At 42.9% G+C, this 20,593-nt stretch overlaps 1 protein-coding gene across 1 annotated transcript in view; it reads left to right on the forward strand.

The window, feature by feature from the left end:
* The first annotated feature begins 940 nt into the window (after positions 1-940).
* The window catches only part of LOC140397025 (uncharacterized), a 39,298-nt gene continuing 19,645 nt past the window's right edge, over positions 941-20,593 (forward strand). Inside the window, exons 1-4 of the mRNA XM_072486069.1 lie at positions 941-1,078; positions 12,471-12,543; positions 14,545-14,611; positions 17,738-19,287. Of these exons, the coding sequence (XP_072342170.1) occupies positions 955-1,078; positions 12,471-12,543; positions 14,545-14,611; positions 17,738-19,287 (1,814 nt within the window). The 5' untranslated portion in view covers positions 941-954. The remainder of the gene's footprint in view (positions 1,079-12,470; positions 12,544-14,544; positions 14,612-17,737; positions 19,288-20,593) is intronic.

Genomic DNA, 20,593 nt, shown 5'->3' on the forward strand with positions numbered 1-20,593 from the left:
GAAAGGGTGGAGTGGAGATTTACCAGAATGTTGCCTGGTATGGAGGGAAGATCTTATGAGGAAAGGCTGAGGGACTTGAGGCTGTTTTCGTTAGAGAGAAGAAGGTTAAGAGGTGACTTAATTGAGGCATACAAGATGATCAGAGGATTGGACAGGGTGGACAGTGAGAGCCTTTTTCCTCGGATGGTGATGTCTAGCACGAGGGGACATAGCTTTAAATTGAGGGGAGATAGATATAGGACAGATGTCAGGGGTAGGTTCTTTACTCAGAGAGTAGTAAGGGTGTGGAATGCCCTGCCTGCAACAGTAGTGGACTCGCCAACACTAAGTGCATTCAAATGGTCATTGGATAGACATATGGACGATAAGGGAATAGTGTAGATGGACTTTAGAGTGGTTTCACAGGTTGGCGCAACATCGAGGGCCGAAGGGCCTGTACTGCGCTGTAATGTTCTATGTTCGATGGGAGCCACTGGACTGCACGGTGGCACAGTGGTTAGCACTGCTGCTTCACAGCTCCAGGGACCGAGGTCCGATTCCCGGCTTGGGAGCCTGTCTGTGCTCCGGGTGCTCCGGTTTCCTCCCACAGTCCAAAGATGTGCAGGTTGGGTGGATTGGCCGTGATCAATTGGCCCTTAGTGGATGTGCGGCTGGGGTTATGAGGTGTGGGCTGGGTGGGTAAACCTAGGCAGGGGGCTCTTTCAGAGGGTCGGTGCAGACTCAATGGGCCGGATGGCCTCCTTCGGCCCTGGAGGGATGATGTCATTCTGACTCAATGAGCAGGCAGCTGGAGGCCTGGGAAGGGGCGGGGCCAGGGGAGAGGCGGGGCCCGGGTAGTGGGCGGGGCCAGGAGAGGGGGCGTGATCTGGGAACGGAGCGGGGCCAGGAGAGGGGCGGGGCCGGAGGCGGGGGCGGGGCCCGGCCGCCGCCGCCGCTGGGATTGGCGCACTTCGAATGGCGTCGGGCGGGCGGCGGCCAATGGGGGCGCGGAGGCGGTTGGGTTTGAAGGTGGCGGTTGGGAGCGGGCGGCAAATGGCGGCGAGTCGGCGGAGCAGCCGCGTCCGGCTGCAGGAGTCAGGTAGGCGAGCCGGCCTGGCCGAGGCGGGGGAGGAAGCGGCTATCTCTGCTCCCCACGGCCTGGGCTTCAGTGGCGGCCACATCCCGGATTCGGCAGTGTGAACAGTAACCGTGTCACACCCTATATACTCACCTACATCAATATATATATCTCAGTGTGAACAGTAACCGTGTCACACCCTATATACTCACCTACATCAATATATATATATCTCAGTGTGAACAGTAACCGTGTCACACCCTATATACTCATCTACATCAATATATATATATCTCAGTGTGAACAGTAACCGTGTCACACTCTATATACTCACCTACATCAATATATATATCTCAGTGTGAACAGTAACCGTGTCACACCCTATATACTGTCACCTACATCAATATATATATCTCAGTGTGAACAGTAACCGTGTCACACCCTATATACTGTCACCTACATCAATATATATATCTCAGTGTGAACAGTAACCGTGTCACACCCTATATACTGTCACCTACATCAATATATATATCTCAGTGTGAACAGTAACCGTGTCACACCCTATATACTCACCTACATCAATATATATATCTCAGTGTGAACAGTAACCGTGTCTCACCCTATATACTCACCTACATCAATATATATATCTCAGTGTGAACAGTAACCGTGTCACACCCTATATACTCACCTACATCAATATATATATCTCAGTGTGAACAGTAACCGTGTCTCACCCTATATACTCACCTACATCAATATATATTTCTCAGTGTGAACAGTAACCGTGTCACACTCTATATACTGTCACCTACATCAATATATATATCTCAGTGTGAACAGTAACCGTGTCACACCCTATATACTGTCACCTACATCAATATATATATCTCAGTGTGAACAGTAACCGTGTCTCACCCTATATACTCACCTACATCAATATATATATCTCAGTGTGAACAGTAACCGTGTCACACCCTATATACTCACCTACATCAATATATATATCTCAGTGTGAACAGTAACCGTGTCACACCCTATATACTGTCACCTACATCAATATATATATCTCAGTGTGAACAGTAACCGTGTCTCACCCTATATACTCACCTACATCAATATATATATCTCAGTGTGAACAGTAACCGTGTCTCACCCTATATACTCACCTACATCAATATATATATCTCAGTGTGAACAGTAACCGTGTCACACCCTATATACTCACCTACATCAATATATATATCTCAGTGTGAACAGTAACCGTGTCTCACCCTATATACTGTCACCTACATCAATATATATATCTCAGTGTGAACAGTAACCGTGTCACACCCTATATACTCACCTACATCAATATATATATCTCAGTGTGAACAGTAACCGTGTCACACTCTATATACTCACCTACATCAATATATATATCTCAGTGTGAACAGTAACCGTGTCACACCCTATATACTCACCTACATCAATATATATATCTCAGTGTGAACAGTAACCGTGTCACACCCTATATACTGTCACCTACATCAATATATATATCTCAGTGTGAACAGTAACCGTGTCACACCCTATATACTGTCACCTACATCAATATATATATCTCAGTGTGAACAGTAACCGTGTCACACCCTATATACTGTCACCTACATCAATATATATATCTCAGTGTGAACAGTAACCGTGTCACACTCTATATACTCACCTACATCAATATATATATCTCAGTGTGAACAGTAACCGTGTCACACTCTATATACTCACCTACATCAATATATATATCTCAGTGTGAACAGTAACCGTGTCACACCCTATATACTGTCACCTACATCAATATATATATCTCAGTGTGAACAGTAACCGTGTCACACCCTATATACTGTCACCTACATCAATATATATATCTCAGTGTGAACAGTAACCGTGTCACACTCTATATACTCACCTACATCAATATATATATCTCAGTGTGAACAGTAACCGTGTCACACCCTATATACTGTCACCTACATCAATATATATATCTCAGTGTGAACAGTAACCGTGTCACACCCTATATACTCACCTACATCAATATATATATCTCAGTGTGAACAGTAACCGTGTCACACCCTATATACTCACCTACATCAATATATATATCTCAGTGTGAACAGTAACCGTGTCTCACCCTATATACTCACCTACATCAATATATATATCTCAGTGTGAACAGTAACCGTGTCACACCCTATATACTCACCTACATCAATATATATATCTCAGTGTGAACAGTAACCGTGTCACACCCTATACACTGTCACCTACATCAATATATATATCTCAGTGTGAACAGTAACCGTGTCACAACCTATATACTGTCACCTACATCAATATATATATCTCAGTGTGAACAGTAACCGTGTCACACCCTATATACTCACCTACATCAATATATATATCTCAGTGTGAACAGTAACCGTGTCACACTCTATATACTCACCTACATCAATATATATATCTGTGTGAACAGTAACTGTGTCACACTCTATATACTCACCTACATCAATATATATATCTCAGTGTGAACAGTAACCGTGTCACGCCCTATATACTCATCTACATCAATATATATATCTCAGTGTGAACAGTAACCGTGTCACACCCTATATACTGTCACCTACATCAATATATATATCTCAGTGTGAACAGTAACCGTGTCACACCCTATATACTGTCACCTACATCAATATATATATCTCAGTGTGAACAGTAACCGTGTCACACTCTATATACTCACCTACATCAATATATATATCTCAGTGTGAACAGTAACCGTGTCACACCCTATATACTCACCTACATCAATATATATATCTCAGTGTGAACAGTAACCGTGTCACACCCTATATACTCACCTACATCAATATATATATCTCAGTGTGAACAGTAACCGTGTCACACCCTATATACTCACCTACATCAATATATATATCTCAGTGTGAACAGTAACCGTGTCACACTCTATATACTCACCTACATCAATATATATATCTCAGTGTGAACAGTAACCGTGTCACACCCTATATACTCACCTACATCAATATATATATCTCAGTGTGAACAGTAACCGTGTCACACTCTATATACTCACCTACATCAATATATATATCTCAGTGTGAACAGTAACCGTGTCACACTCTATATACTCACCTACATCAATATATATATCTCAGTGTGAACAGTAACCGTGTCACACTCTATATACTCACCTACATCAATATATATATCTCAGTGTGAACAGTAACCGTGTCACACTCTATATACTCACCTACATCAATATATATATCTCAGTGTGAACAGTAACCGTGTCACACTCTATATACTCACCTACATCAATATATATATCTCAGTGTGAACAGTAACCGTGTCACACTCTATATACTCACCTACATCAATATATATATCTCAGTGTGAACAGTAACCGTGTCACACTCTATATACTCACCTACATCAATATATATATCTCAGTGTGAACAGTAACCGTGTCACACCCTATATACTGTCACCTACATCAATATATATATCTCAGTGTGAACAGTAACCGTGTCACACCCTATATACTCACCTACATCAATATATATATCTCAGTGTGAACAGTAACCGTGTCACACCCTATATACTCACCTACATCAATATATATATCTCAGTGTGAACAGTAACCGTGTCACACCCTATATACTGTCACCTACATCAATATATATATCTCAGTGTGAACAGTAACCGTGTCACACCCTATATACTCACCTACATCAATATATATATCTCAGTGTGAACAGTAACCGTGTCACACCCTATATACTCACCTACATCAATATATATATCTCAGTGTGAACAGTAACCGTGTCACACCCTATATACTGTCACCTACATCAATATATATATCTCAGTGTGAACAGTAACCGTGTCACACCCTATATACTCACCTACATCAATATATATATCTCAGTGTGAACAGTAACCGTGTCACACCCTATATACTGTCACCTACATCAATATATATATCTCAGTGTGAACAGTAACCGTGTCACACCCTATATACTCACCTACATCAATATATATATCTCAGTGTGAACAGTAACCGTGTCACACTCTATATACTCACCTACATCAATATATATATCTCAGTGTGAACAGTAACCGTGTCACACCCTATACACTGTCCCCTACATCAATATATATATCTCAGTGTGAACAGTAACCGTGTCACACCCTATATACTCACCTACATCAATATATATATCTCAGTGTGAACAGTAACCGTGTCACACCCTATATACTCACCTACATCAATATATATATCTCAGTGTGAACAGTAACCGTGTCACACCCTATATACTGTCACCTACATCAATATATATATCTCAGTGTGAACAGTAACCGTGTCTCACCCTATATACTCACCTACATCAATATATATATCTCAGTGTGAACAGTAACCGTGTCACACCCTATATACTCACCTACATCAATATATATATCTCAGTGTGAACAGTAACCGTGTCACACCCTATATACTCACCTACATCAATATATATATCTCAGTGTGAACAGTAACCGTGTCACACTCTATATACTCACCTACATCAATATATATATCTCAGTGTGAACAGTAACTGTGTCACACCCTATATACTCACCTACATCAATATATATATCTCAGTGTGAACAGTAACCGTGTCACACCCTATATACTCACCTACATCAATATATATATCTCAGTGTGAACAGTAACCGTGTCACACCCTATATACTCACCTACATCAATATATATATCTCAGTGTGAACAGTAACCGTGTCACACTCTATATACTCACCTACATCAATATATATATCTCAGTGTGAACAGTAACCGTGTCACACCCTATATACTCACCTACATCAATATATATATCTCAGTGTGAACAGTAACCGTGTCACACCCTATATACTGTCACCTACATCAATATATATATCTCAGTGTGAACAGTAACTGTGTCACACCCTATATACTCACCTACATCAATATATATATCTCAGTGTGAACAGTAACCGTGTCACACTCTATATACTCACCTACATCAATATATATATCTCAGTGTGAACAGTAACCGTGTCACACCCTATATACTGTCACCTACATCAATATATATATCTCAGTGTGAACAGTAACTGTGTCACACCCTATATACTCACCTACATCAATATATATATCTCAGTGTGAACAGTAACCGTGTCACACCCTATATACTGTCACCTACATCAATATATATATCTCAGTGTGAACAGTAACTGTGTCACACCCTATATACTCACCTACATCAATATATATATCTCAGTGTGAACAGTAACCGTGTCTCACCCTATATACTCACCTACATCAATATATATATCTCAGTGTGAACAGTAACCGTGTCTCACCCTATATACTGTCACCTACATCAATATATATATCTCAGTGTGAACAGTAACCGTGTCACACCCTATATACTCACCTACATCAATATATATATCTCAGTGTGAACAGTAACCGTGTCACACCCTATATACTCACCTACATCAATATATATATCTCAGTGTGAACAGTAACCGTGTCACACTCTATATACTCACCTACATCAATATATATATCTCAGTGTGAACAGTAACCGTGTCACACTCTATATACTCACCTACATCAATATATATATCTCAGTGTGAACAGTAACCGTGTCACACCCTATATACTGTCACCTACATCAATATATATATCTCAGTGTGAACAGTAACTGTGTCACACCCTATATACTCACCTACATCAATATATATATCTCAGTGTGAACAGTAACCGTGTCACACCCTATATACTCACCTACATCAATATATATATCTCAGTGTGAACAGTAACCGTGTCACACTCTATATACTCACCTACATCAATATATATATCTCAGTGTGAACAGTAACCGTGTCACACCCTATATACTCACCTACATCAATATATATATCTCAGTGTGAACAGTAACTGTGTCACACCCTATATACTGTCACCTACATCAATATATATATCTGTGTGAACAGTAACCGTGTCACACCCTATATACTGTCACCTACATCAATATATATATCTCAGTGTGAACAGTAACCGTGTCTCACCCTATATACTGTCACCTACATCAATATATATATCTGTGTGAACAGTAACCGTGTCACACCCTATATACTGTCACCTACATCAATATATATATCTCAGTGTGAACAGTAACCGTGTCTCACCCTATATACTCACCTACATCAATATATATATCTCAGTGTGAACAGTAACCGTGTCACACTCTATATACTCACCTACATCAATATATATATCTCAGTGTGAACAGTAACCGTGTCACACCCTATATACTCACCTACATCAATATATATATCTCAGTGTGAACAGTAACCGTGTCTCACCCTATATACTGTCACCTACATCAATATATATATCTCAGTGTGAACAGTAACCGTGTCACACTCTATATACTCACCTACATCAATATATATATCTCAGTGTGAACAGTAACCGTGTCACACCCTATATACTCACCTACATCAATATATATATCTGTGTGAACAGTAACCGTGTCACACCCTATATACTGTCACCTACATCAATATATATATCTGTGTGAACAGTAACCGTGTCACACCCTATATACTGTCACCTACATCAATATATATATCTCAGTGTGAACAGTAACCGTGTCTCACCCTATATACTCACCTACATCAATATATATATCTCAGTGTGAACAGTAACCGTGTCACACTCTATATACTCACCTACATCAATATATATATCTCAGTGTGAACAGTAACCGTGTCTCACCCTATATACTGTCACCTACATCAATATATATATCTCAGTGTGAACAGTAACCGTGTCTCACCCTATATACTCACCTACATCAATATATATATCTCAGTGTGAACAGTAACCGTGTCACACCCTATATACTCACCTACATCAATATATATATCTCAGTGTGAACAGTAACCGTGTCACACCCTATATACTCACCTACATCAATATATATATCTCAGTGTGAACAGTAACCGTGTCTCACCCTATATACTGTCACCTCCATCAATATATATATCTCAGTGTGAACAGTAACCGTGTCACACCCTATATACTCACCTACATCAATATATATATCTCAGTGTGAACAGTAACCGTGTCTCACCCTATATACTGTCACCTCCATCAATATATATATCTCAGTGTGAACAGTAACCGTGTCACACCCTATATACTCACCTACATCAATATATATATCTCAGTGTGAACAGTAACCGTGTCACACCCTATATACTCACCTACATCAATATATATATCTCAGTGTGAACAGTAACCGTGTCTCACCCTATATACTGTCACCTACATCAATATATATATCTCAGTGTGAACAGTAACCGTGTCACACCCTATATACTGTCACCTACATCAATATATATATCTCAGTGTGAACAGTAACCGTGTCACACCCTATATACTGTCACCTACATCAATATATATATCTCAGTGTGAACAGTAACCGTGTCACACCCTATATACTCACCTACATCAATATATATATCTCAGTGTGAACAGTAACCGTGTCACACCCTATATACTCACCTACATCAATATATATATCTCAGTGTGAACAGTAACCGTGTCACACCCTATATACTCACCTCCATCAATATATATATCTCAGTGTGAACAGTAACCGTGTCACACCCTATATACTGTCACCTACATCAATATATATATCTCAGTGTGAACAGTAACCGTGTCACACCCTATATACTGTCACCTACATCAATATATATATCTCAGTGTAAACAGTAACCGTGTCACACCCTATATACTCACCTACATCAATATATATATCTCAGTGTGAACAGTAACCGTGTCACACCCTATATACTGTCACCTACATCAATATATATATCTCAGTGTGAACAGTAACCGTGTCACACCCTATATACTGTCACCTACATCAATATATATATCTCAGTGTGAACAGTAACCATGTCACACTCTATATACTCACCTACATCAATATATATATCTCAGTGTGAACAGTAACCGTGTCTCACCCTATATACTGTCACCTACATCAATATATATATCTCAGTGTGAACAGTAACCGTGTCACACCCTATATACTCACCTACATCAATATATATATCTCAGTGTGAACAGTAACCGTGTCTCACCCTATATACTGTCACCTACATCAATATATATATCTCAGTGTGAACAGTAACCGTGTCACACCCTATATACTCACCTACATCAATATATATATCTCAGTGTGAACAGTAACCGTGTCACACCCTATATATTCACCTACATCAATATATATATCTCAGTGAACAGTAACCGTGTCTCACCCTATATACTGTCACCTACATCAACATATATATCTCAGTGTGAACAGTAACCGTGTCACACCCTATATACTCACCTACATCAATATATATATCTCAGTGTGAACTGTAACCGTGTCACACCCTATATACTCACCTACATCAATATATATATCTCAGTGTGAACAGTAACCGTGTCACACCCTATACTCACCTACATCAATATATATATCTCAGTGTGAACAGTAACCGTGTCACACCCTATATACTGTCACCTACATCAATATATATATCTCAGTGTGAACAGTAACCGTGTCACACCCTATATCCTGTCACCTACATCAATATATATATCTCAGTGTGAACAGTAACCGTGTCACACCCTATATACTCACCTACATCAATATATATATCTCAGTGTGAACAGAAACCGTGTCACACCCTATATACTCACCTACAATATATATATATCTCAGTGTGAACAGTAACCGTGTCACACCCTATATACTCACCTACATCAATATATATATCTCAGTGTGAACAGTAACCGTGTCACACCCTATATACTCACCTACATCAATATATATATCTCAGTGTGAACAGTAACCGTGTCACACTCTATATACTCACCTACATCAATATATATATCTCAGTGTGAACAGTAACCGTGTCACACCCTATATACTGTCACCTACATCAATATATATACCTCAGTGTGAACCGTAACCGTGTCACACCCTATATACTGTCACCTACATCAATATATATATCTCAGTGTGAACAGTAACCGTGTCACACTCTATATACTCACCTACATCAATATATATATCTCAGTGTGAACAGTAACCGTGTCACACCCTATATACTGTCACCTACATCAATATATATATCTCAGTGTGAACAGTAACCGTGTCACAGCCTATATACTCACCTACATCAATATATATATCTCAGTGTGAACAGTAACCGTGTCACACCCTATATACTCACCTACATCAATATATATATCTCAGTGTGAACAGTAACCGTGTCACACCCTATATACTCACCTACATCAATATATATATCTCAGTGTGAACAGTAACCGTGTCACACCCTATACACTGTCCCCTACATCAATATTTAGAATATATATATATATACATATATATATCCGTGTAAACAGTAACCGTGTCACACACTTTACACTGTCACCAACATCGATTTATAGAATATATATATATCCGTGTTAACCGTGTCACACCCTATATACTGTCACCAACATCAATATATATATCTCAGTGTGAACAGTAACCGTGTCACACCCTATATACTCATCTACATCAATATACAATCTCAGTGTGAACAGTAACCGTGTCACACCCTATATACTGTCACCTACATCAATACGTATATCTCAGTGTGAACGGTAACCGTGTCACACCCTATACACTCACCTACATCAATATATAGTATATATATGTGTGTGAACAGTAACCGTGTCACACCATATACACTCACCTACATCAATATATAGTATATATATATGTGTGTGAACGGTAACCGTGTCACACCCTATACACTCACCTACATCAATATATAGTATATATATGTGTGTGAACAGTAACCGTGTCATACCCTATACACTCACCAACATCACTATATAGAATATATATATATATCAGTGTAAACAGTAATCCCTGTCACACCCTTCACACTGTCACCTACATCTATATGTAGAATATATATCAGTGTAAACAGTAGTCCCTGTCACACCCTTTACACAGTTACCCTGACAGACATCTGTAAATCCCTCACTGAAACTGTCACCTACATCAATATATAAAATCTGTGTTTGTGTGTGGACGTGAACTTAAAGTGTACATAATGTATTTATATGTTAGAAGCTTACGTTATGTGTGTATAATATTTTATATGTCAAACTGTTTATATATGCTGCAAGTATTGTATATTTGTATAGTATTGTATAGGGGCTGGTTTAGCACAGTGGGCTAAACTGCTGTCTTGTAATGCAGAACAATGCCAGCAGCGTGGGTTCAATTCCCGTACCAGCCTCCCCGAACAGGTGCCGGAATGTGTCGACTAGGGACTTTTCACACTTACTTCATTAATGCCTACTTGTGACAATAAGCGCTTATTATTATTATTATTTGTATATAACTATATGTTTATAGTGTGTGTATTTAATTATATAGAGATATCTATGAAGAAAGGTTGAGGAAGCTAGGGCTTTTCTCACTGGAGCGAAGAAGGCAGAGAGGTGACTTGATAGAGGTGTACAAGGTGATGAGCGGCATGGATAGAGCGAATAGCCAGAGACTTTTCCCCAGGGCGGAAATGGCTGTCACGGGGGGACATAATTTGAAGGTGATTGGAGGAAGGTATAGGGGAGATGTCAGAGGTCGGTTCTTTACACAGAGAGTGGTGGGTGTGTGGAATGCACTGCCAGCAGAGGTGGTGGAGTCTGAGTCATTGGGGACATTTAAGCGACTCTTAGACAGGCACATGGACAGCAGTAAATTGAAGGTTTGTAGGTTAGGTTGATCTTAGATTAGGATAAATGGTCGGCACAACATCGTGGGCCTAAGGGCCTGTACTGTCCTGCACTGTTCTATGTTATATTGGCCTTCCCTTAGCTGTGTGGGAAATTATGGTTGTGACTTTATCCTGGGAGTACTGCCACCCCTCTTGAATGTGACGTGACACGAGAGAAAATGCTTTCCTCTAACTAAGGCAGTACGGTGAACTGCCATTCAATTTCTGCTGAAGTTTCCGAGCGATTGGAATGTTTTGAAACGTTGCCCACCTCCACATTGAGGAGAGTAGAGAGAATCTCCAACTCGGGTGCAGCCAAAACGTTGCTGCCTTAGATGATTTGCAATTTTGTTTTCTGTGAACTAGTCTGTCACTTTAACAGTGTCTCCAACTTGTCAAGTAACCGTCTGTTGAACATGAGTTTGGTGCATTTTTCAGATTAATTCCAATGCTTTGTCATTTGTCTCTGAAACAGAATTCCGAAGGCAGCAGCTTGAAGCCTATCTCTCCAGAAAGGGAAAATTGAAGGTTCCAGGCCCCAATGCCAGGTGTGTGTCACATTAGTTATAACAACAGGCTTGTTACAATTTCAATGATGGACTCTCTGTGGCCACATCTCTCTTTGAATGAATGCTTGGAGTACAAGAAACGATTGAAGTTACCGCTATTATGGCAGTAATCTGCTTGTCTACACCTTCAGTCTGTGCTCATTACTGCATTAAATTGTGTACTGCAATCTGTGGAAGGAATTGATCATTAGGATGATCACTTATTGGTTAGAGTATTCTTAAATTTGCAGGGTACAATACAGAAGCAGGAAACTTGGCCCATCGTGATCACACCAGCCCAGCCTAGTCCCACTTTCAAGCATTTGCTCAACAGTTTGCGGCCCGTGAGGTGCACATCCAGGCACCTTCTAACCGAGTCGAATGTCTTTGTCTCCATTCCCTGTCGGGCAGTGACTTCCAGACCCCATCACCCTCTGGGTGGACGAATTATTGCACATCTCCCCTCCACCATTACAGCACTGGAACAGACCTTTTGGCCCACCAAGCCAGCGGCGATTCAGATTCCTTATGTAGACCTACTTATTGCCCAAACGGTCTGTATCTGTCCATTCCTTGCCCGTTCATGTGTCTATCAAGAAACATCTTAAACGTTGCTATCATGCCTGCCTCTACTACCTCCACTGGCAACGCGATCCAGGCACCCACCACCCTCTGTGTGAAAAACTCTTCCCCTGCACCACGCTCTTATCTTGAACCTGTGCCCCCATGTAATTGTGTCTTCCACCCTGGTAAAAAGCTTCTGACTATCCATCCCGTCTGTACCTCTTGTAATTTTGTAGACCTCAATCAAGTCTCCCCTCAGCCTCCGTCTTTCTAAAATTTCCTAGTTTATTCAGCCTCTCCTAATAGCTAGCACCCTCCAGACCAGGCAATATACTGGTAAACCTTTGCACTCTCTCCAAACATCCACATCCTTCTGGTAGTGTGGCGATCCAGTAACGGTGTGCCTATATTTCCAAACTTGTCACTGGGTTTATTTTGTATATTTATACTATATTATAACAAATAGCTTGCATTGAATCCCAGGTTTATTTTGGCATACTCTGAATTCACTTTAAACTGCCTCTATGTTTGCGTTCCCCCCTCTTGCACTGTGCTAACTGGTCACTCCAAATCTATGGAGTCTGCCTGGACAGGTTACGGCTGAACACACCTCGTAATCCCTTCTCTGTGTAGAGATCAAGGAATTGAACCTGTATCTCTGCACGTGGGAACAGAAAAAATTAATTGCATTGATCAATTGCTGTCTGTCTTTGGGCAGCTTTCTCGATTCTGTACCACATCCATCGATGTAGAAATCCTCTTTATAATCCTCTGGCATATCCTCGATTTTGAAGCATTTGTCGACTCCGGGACTGAATACTAATCCAGCTCGTGGTGTTTCTTTTTGTGAAACAGATTTGTGGAAAGGGATCTACAATTACCAGGCATTGTTTAAAAGCCCCGCTTGACATAGGTATCAATAACCTTCGAAAATATCCTTAAACATAGCTTAGCCCAATTTAGGATAACACTTCTGATCATAAGTAAGATTGACATTCCCGAATTGGCTTTCTTTCCTCATTTTATAATAATTTTTATTATTGTCACAAGTCAGCTTACATTAACACTGCAGTGAAGTTACTGTGAATAGCCCTCGTCGCCTCACTCCGGCGCCTGTTCGGGGACACAGAGGGAGAATTCAGAATGCCCAAATCACCTAACAAGCCCATCTTTCGGGACTTATGGGAGGAAACCGGAGCATCCGGAGGAAATCCACTCAGACACGGGGAGAACGTGCAAACTCCGCACAAACAGTGACCCAGCGGGGAATCAAACCCGGGTTGGCGCTGTGAAGCAACAGTGCTATCCACTGAGCTGCCGCGCCGCCCATTGTGTGTGTGTGTGTGTGTGTGATTGAAGTTGAGTTAAATAATTTCTAAACCTGGTGCCCTTTATTTTGAATCCGTTTGTGAGTGAAAAAATATTCTCTCTCTTCAGGTACTATTTAGGGGACAAGACTAATCGAAAAACACAGCCACCAACCGCTCCGTTCAAAGTTGGCGTGGTAAGTCTTCGGAATGTTATCCTCCACATCAAACTTAAGTCACGAGATAAAAGATTGCCTTTGCATCAAGGTAGTAGCCCCCCTTCTGTGTAAGGAACGATACCGGACGATGGGACTATTCCGTGATTAGCGGTGGGTAAATATGCATTCTCTTCATTGTGAAAAAGATCTGTTTTCTGACCGTTGGCTCTGAATTTCTGTGCCAGATATGAATTGAGATCTCAACACATGGTTTTGTTCTGTGGCTTTGCCTTCTCCGCCCATTGCAGGAGCTACCAAACTGTCAGGACGGTAAGAAGTCTTGTAACACCAGGCTAAAGTCCAACAGGTTTGTTTGGAATGACTACCCCCCCCCCCCCCCCCCCCCCCCCCAGAAAGTCCATCTGAACAAGTCCTTGACATCAACAAACCTACGGATTGAGATAGCGGCCTTGGCGGTACTTGGCTAACTTAAAGCGGACAGGATTGGGTTAGTGTATTGAGATGGATAGAAAACTGGCTGGCAGACAGAAAACAAAGAGTGGAATAAATGTTTTATTTTCCAAATGGCAGGCAGTGACGAGCTAGATACGGCAGGGATCTGTGCCGGGGATCCCAGCTATTCAAGATATATATCAATGATTTAGATGAGGGAACTAAATGTAATATCTCCAAATTTGAAATGAAATGAAAAATGAAAATCGCTTATTGTCACAAGTAGGCTTCAAATGAAGTTACTGTGAAAAGCCCCTAGTCGCCACATTCCGGCGCCTGTTCGGGGCGGCTGGTACGGGAATTGAACCATGCTGCTGGCCTGCCTTGGTCTGGTTTAAAAGCCAGCTATTTAGCCCTGTGCTAAACCAGTCAAATTTGCAGGTGTCAAAGCTGTGAGGTGGATGCAGAGATGCTTCAGTGCGATTTGGACAAGTTGAGTGAATGGGCAAATGCAATATAATGTGGATAAATGTGAGATTATCCACTTTGGTAGCAAAAACAGGAAGGCAGATTATTATCTGAATGGCTATTGATTTATAGAGGGGAATGTCCTGGGTGTCCTTGTACACCAGTCGCTGAAGGTAAGCATGCAGGTGCGGCAGGTGGTAGAGAAGGCAAATGGTATGTTGGCCTTCATTGCGAGAGGATTTGAGTACAGGAGTAGGGATCTCTTGCTGCATTTGTACAGGGCCTTGGTGAGGCCACACCTGGAATGTTGTGTGCAGTTTTTGTCTCCTTATCTGAGGAAGGATGTTCTTGCTCTCGAGGGAGTGCAGCAAAGGTTTACCAGACTGATTCCAGGGTTGGCGGGACTGGCGTACCAGGAGAGATTGACTAGGTTGGGATTGTTCCCGCTGGAGTTCAGAAGAATGAGGGGGTATCTCATAGAGACTTATAAAATTCTAACAGGACTGGCCCAGAGGTAGAAATGCATCTGCCCTTGACCCAATTCCAACTTCCGTGAAATTCCTCGCCCAATCCCTGTAAACCCCAGTCAACCTTTGAACACTTATGGGCAATTTATCATGGCCAATCCCCCTAACCTACACATCTTTGGACTGGGAGGAAACCGGAGCACCCGGAGGAAACTCACTCAGACACGGGGAGAACGTGCAGACTCCACACAGACAGTGACCCAGTGGGGAATCGAACCTGGGACCATGAGTGCTAACCACTATGCTACCGTGCTGTCTCTTTGTTTCTCTGTTAGTTTTCTCTTTTTTGTGTCTTTTCTCTCGCCACGGCCACTTCAGTGTTTTTGTCCAACTGCTCGAATACAATTCAGTGGCTCATGTCAATTCAGTTTTATAATATTCCAATGAGGTACCTTGGGATGCTATTGCATTGAAAATGCTGCATCAATGCAGCAATGTTGTTCATGTTTTTTTAAAAAGGACCGACATGAGGAAAACTGTTATTGACCTCAGAATGGAGGGGTGATGGATGGATTTTGAGAAGTGATTCCGTTTTTTGAATAAAAAGTTTAAGCGCAGAATTTGAGCGCAGAACCTGTTATGGGCCAGGGTTAGAGAACCCCAAAGTGTATCATGGAGTTCACCCGACCCACAACATCCAGAAGACAGAAGAAACACCTTTTAACTGAAGCACATCAGGTTTACATTCACTACTGAAAACATTTATCATTCTGAATTCACCAAATGATCAAGAGATAGTCTTTTGATGGCAGAGAGAGCAGCAGTACACCTGCTCGGTCTGGCTTCAGCTCCAACATGGAAAATGAATCTGAAACCCACCCTGCAGCAAATAGCCTAAAACGAAAGTAAAAAGCTGACAGACAGCCCAGCTCCACCCACTCTCTGACATCACTGCAGCTGTAAACACCCATTTCTTAAAGGTACTCTCACTGCAGATATTTATATGCACACCCATTTATAAACACCCATTTCTTCAAGGTACTCTCACTACAGCTATTTATATAAACACCCATTTCTTCAAGGTACTCTCGCATGACAAATCTTTTAAGGGTGGTGGGGGGGAGGAATCGAGTTACTGCTGGGGCAGGTGGATTGGTGCTTGTCCGTGAAAGGATTTGCCAGTTCTCGTTTTAAATTGAATCTTGTTGCTCAAGCGATCTAGCAAGGACCAAGGTGAGGGAGAGCTGAGCTTACTGTGGGGAATGTACTGCAGATTGTCAAAATTTTGCTCACCAGAGTGGGTGGCGTGAGGAGAGAAAACGGGGTTGGAGCGATGAAGACTAAAGGTGACAGAGAGGCGTTCGAGCCGACCTTAGGAAAGAGAGCAGGAGGGCCGGAGAAAGGTTTTGGATCTGCGCGGATGTGATCTTGAGTGAATGTAGATAGTGTCTGAAAGCACAGGAGGATGGCCCAATGTTGTGTCAGAATAGTATCAAGGTGACGTGGAGGCATGTCTACGGAGAGATGCTTGGGCATTCTGTACGTGATAAGGAGGGAAAGGGGCTGAACAATCTCGAGGGATTAAAACATCTGTGGAAGATGGGCATTGGAAAAGGTGCAAATGTCCCCCGTTCTCCCCCCCCCCCCCCTTTTTCTATTAATTAATCAGAGCAATGAATGTTAACCAAGTCCAATTCAAGGACAAGCTTTGGGCAATGAAATGTCGACTTTACTCACTGAATCAACTTGCTTTGAGCTTTTTATAATTGTCTTTCAGGGAGGAGCGCTGAAAAGTGGTGGTCCCACAAAGACGACAAAACTCCCATACACCAGCCACTCCAGATCTGCGAACCATGTCAAATCACTAGCTGTCAAATCACTGGCTGCCACCTCCAACACTCAGCCCAACACGGAAACCTCCAAAGCCAAGGAAACGCGCTCCAAAACTGCTCCCGCGTTTCCCCAAGCAAAGGTCGCGGCCCACACAAAAGCACCCACCCTATTCCCTGCGGATTTGACTGCAGGAGAAAATGAACCTACTGCTTGGGCAGCTCATTCAGACCAAAATGAAGAAAATTTAAACCCTGCCACGTTAACATGTGCTGCAAATCTCCGTAAATCAGTCTATCCAGAGCCGAGCAAGTACGTGGTGGATATGGCTCCAAATACCGGACACTATGTCAGTACATCTTTAATCAAACCGTTTACAAATCAGGCAATTCAAACGCAAGTTGGCAGATCAAAGGACATTGTTCCAGATAATCGGTTAAGGGCTATTGGTATAGGCAGAACAGCCAAAGTGGGCCCTGGCACAGCTAAATTGGCAGGAATGGCAAAGACAACTGTCAGTGTAGCTAAACCTGCCGGCACTGCCAAGGCAGCACACGGAACTGATAAACCTGTCGGCACTACCAAGGTGGCACACGGAACTGATAAACCTGTCGGCACTACCAAGGTGGCACACGGAACTAATAAACCTGTCGGCACTACAAAGGTGGCACACGGAACTGATAAACCTGTCGGCACTACCAAGGTGGCACACGGAACTAATAAACCTGTCGGCACTACCAAGGTGGCACACGGAACTGATAAACCTGTCGGCACTACCAAGGTGGCACACGGTGCTGGTAAACCTGTTGGCTCCGCCAAGGCGTCTCACGGTGCTGGTAAATGTGTTGGTACTGCTAAGGTGACACACGGTGCTGGTAAACCCGTCGGCAGTGCCAAGACGGCACACGGTGCTGGTAAACCCGTCGGCAGTGCCAAGGTGACACACGGTGCTGGTAAACCCGTCGGCAGTGCCAAGGCGGCACACGGTGCTGGTAAACCTGTCGGCAGTGCCAAGGCGGCACACGGTGCTGGTAAACCCGTCGGCAGTGCCAAGGCGGCACACGGTGCTGGTAAACCCGTCGGCAGTGCCAAGGCGGCACACGGTGCTGGTAAACCCGTCGGCAGTGCCAAGGCGGCACACGGTGCTGGTAAACCCGTTGGAGTAAACCCAAAACAGTCCACAAACGATGACATGGATCAGAACGATGGAGACAAGAGATTGGGCTACTCGATCCAACAGCTGGCAAGTGACAAAACCAAGCCTGGTACTGGCTTACGGCCTCCGATTGCAATCCAGTCCACTGGAAAGAAGCCAGTGACAATCTGGCAACCATTCACAAGATCGACTCAAAGAATACATGAAGCTTGGTGGTCTGTTTCTCTGGGTACAAAGGGAAGTAAAGGAGGGGTACCGACCCCAACGGCATTCGGCCCTGCCAAATGTCAGCGAGGCGAAAGCACCGTGCGCCCGACAGGAAAAGGACAAGGTGAAAGGAGGTAAGAGCTTTTGACTGCCGAAAAAGGCTTAGATTTTATTTCAACCCGCAGCTTTGCTGCTTGCACTCAAACGGTCTCTCTCGCTCTCTCGAAAATATGTTTCCAAAAGGAGGTTTCTGTCCACCAGACATGCAGAGGGGGGGGGGGGGGAGCGAGATCTGTGCTTGAATTTGTACCCCCTGCTTTGTCCGTGTCTCAATTTGAAAGAAATTGTGTTCTCTATCACTTTGGCTGTGGCACAGACGATTAGGGCATTCCTGGGCTGGGTGGCGAGTCTTGTCCTCTGTGTCTTTGTACCCTTTTTGAATGTCAGACAGGGCAATTAGCCAAGCTCCTAGAAGACGTGGCTTTATATTCCTATTCGTGTGCACATCAATGTAGAATGAAAATCTCAGGCTCCTAGTTATGTTTTTAAATTGTTAGTTATTTTATTAATCATTCGAGGGATGTGGGTTCCGCTGGCTAGTCCAGCATTTGTTTTTGCCTAATTGCCCCTTGCGAAGGTGGTGGGTGAGCCGCCTTCTTGAGCCGCTGCAGTCTGTGCGGTGTAGGTACACCCACTGTGCTGTTAGGGAGGGAGTTCCAGGATTTTGACCCAGTGACAGTGAAGGAACGGCCGATATATTTCCAAGTCGAGGTGGTGAGTGACTTGGAGGGGAGCCTCCAGGTGGCCTTGCCCTTGTAAATCGTAATGGTTGTGGGTCTGAAGGTGCTACTTAAGGAATCTTGGTGAGTTGCTGCAGTGCATCTTGTAGATGGTACACACGGCTGCCACTGTGCGTCAGTGGTGGAGGGAGTGAATGTTTGTGGATGGGGTGCTGATCAAGCGAGACTGCTTTGTCCCGGATGCTGTCGAGCTTCGAGTGTTGGAGCTGCACTTATCCAGGCAAGTGAGGGGTGTTCTATCGCACTTATGACTTGTGCCTTGTAGATGGTGGACAGGCTTTGGGGAGTCAGGAGGTGAGTTACTCTCCGCAGGATTCCCAGCCTCTGACCTGCGCTGGTAGCCACAGTATTTATGTGGCTGGGTCCAGTTCAGCTTCTGGTCAATGGTAACCCCCAGGTTGTTGAGAGATGGTCATGCCGTTGAATGTTAGGGGGCGATGGTTAGATGTTGGAGATGGTTGTTACCTGGCACTTGTCTGGCATGAATATTACTTGTCAGCCCAAGCCTGGATATTGTCCCGGTCTTGCTGCGTTTGGACATGGACTGCTTCATTATCTGGGGAGTCGCGAATGGTGCTGAACATTGTGCAGTCATCAGCGAACATCCCCACTTCTGACCTTGGGATGGAGGGAGGATCAC

Source organism: Scyliorhinus torazame, chromosome 20 (genome assembly GCF_047496885.1).
Source record: "Scyliorhinus torazame isolate Kashiwa2021f chromosome 20, sScyTor2.1, whole genome shotgun sequence".
NCBI classification, from domain to species: domain Eukaryota; kingdom Metazoa; phylum Chordata; class Chondrichthyes; order Carcharhiniformes; family Scyliorhinidae; genus Scyliorhinus; species Scyliorhinus torazame.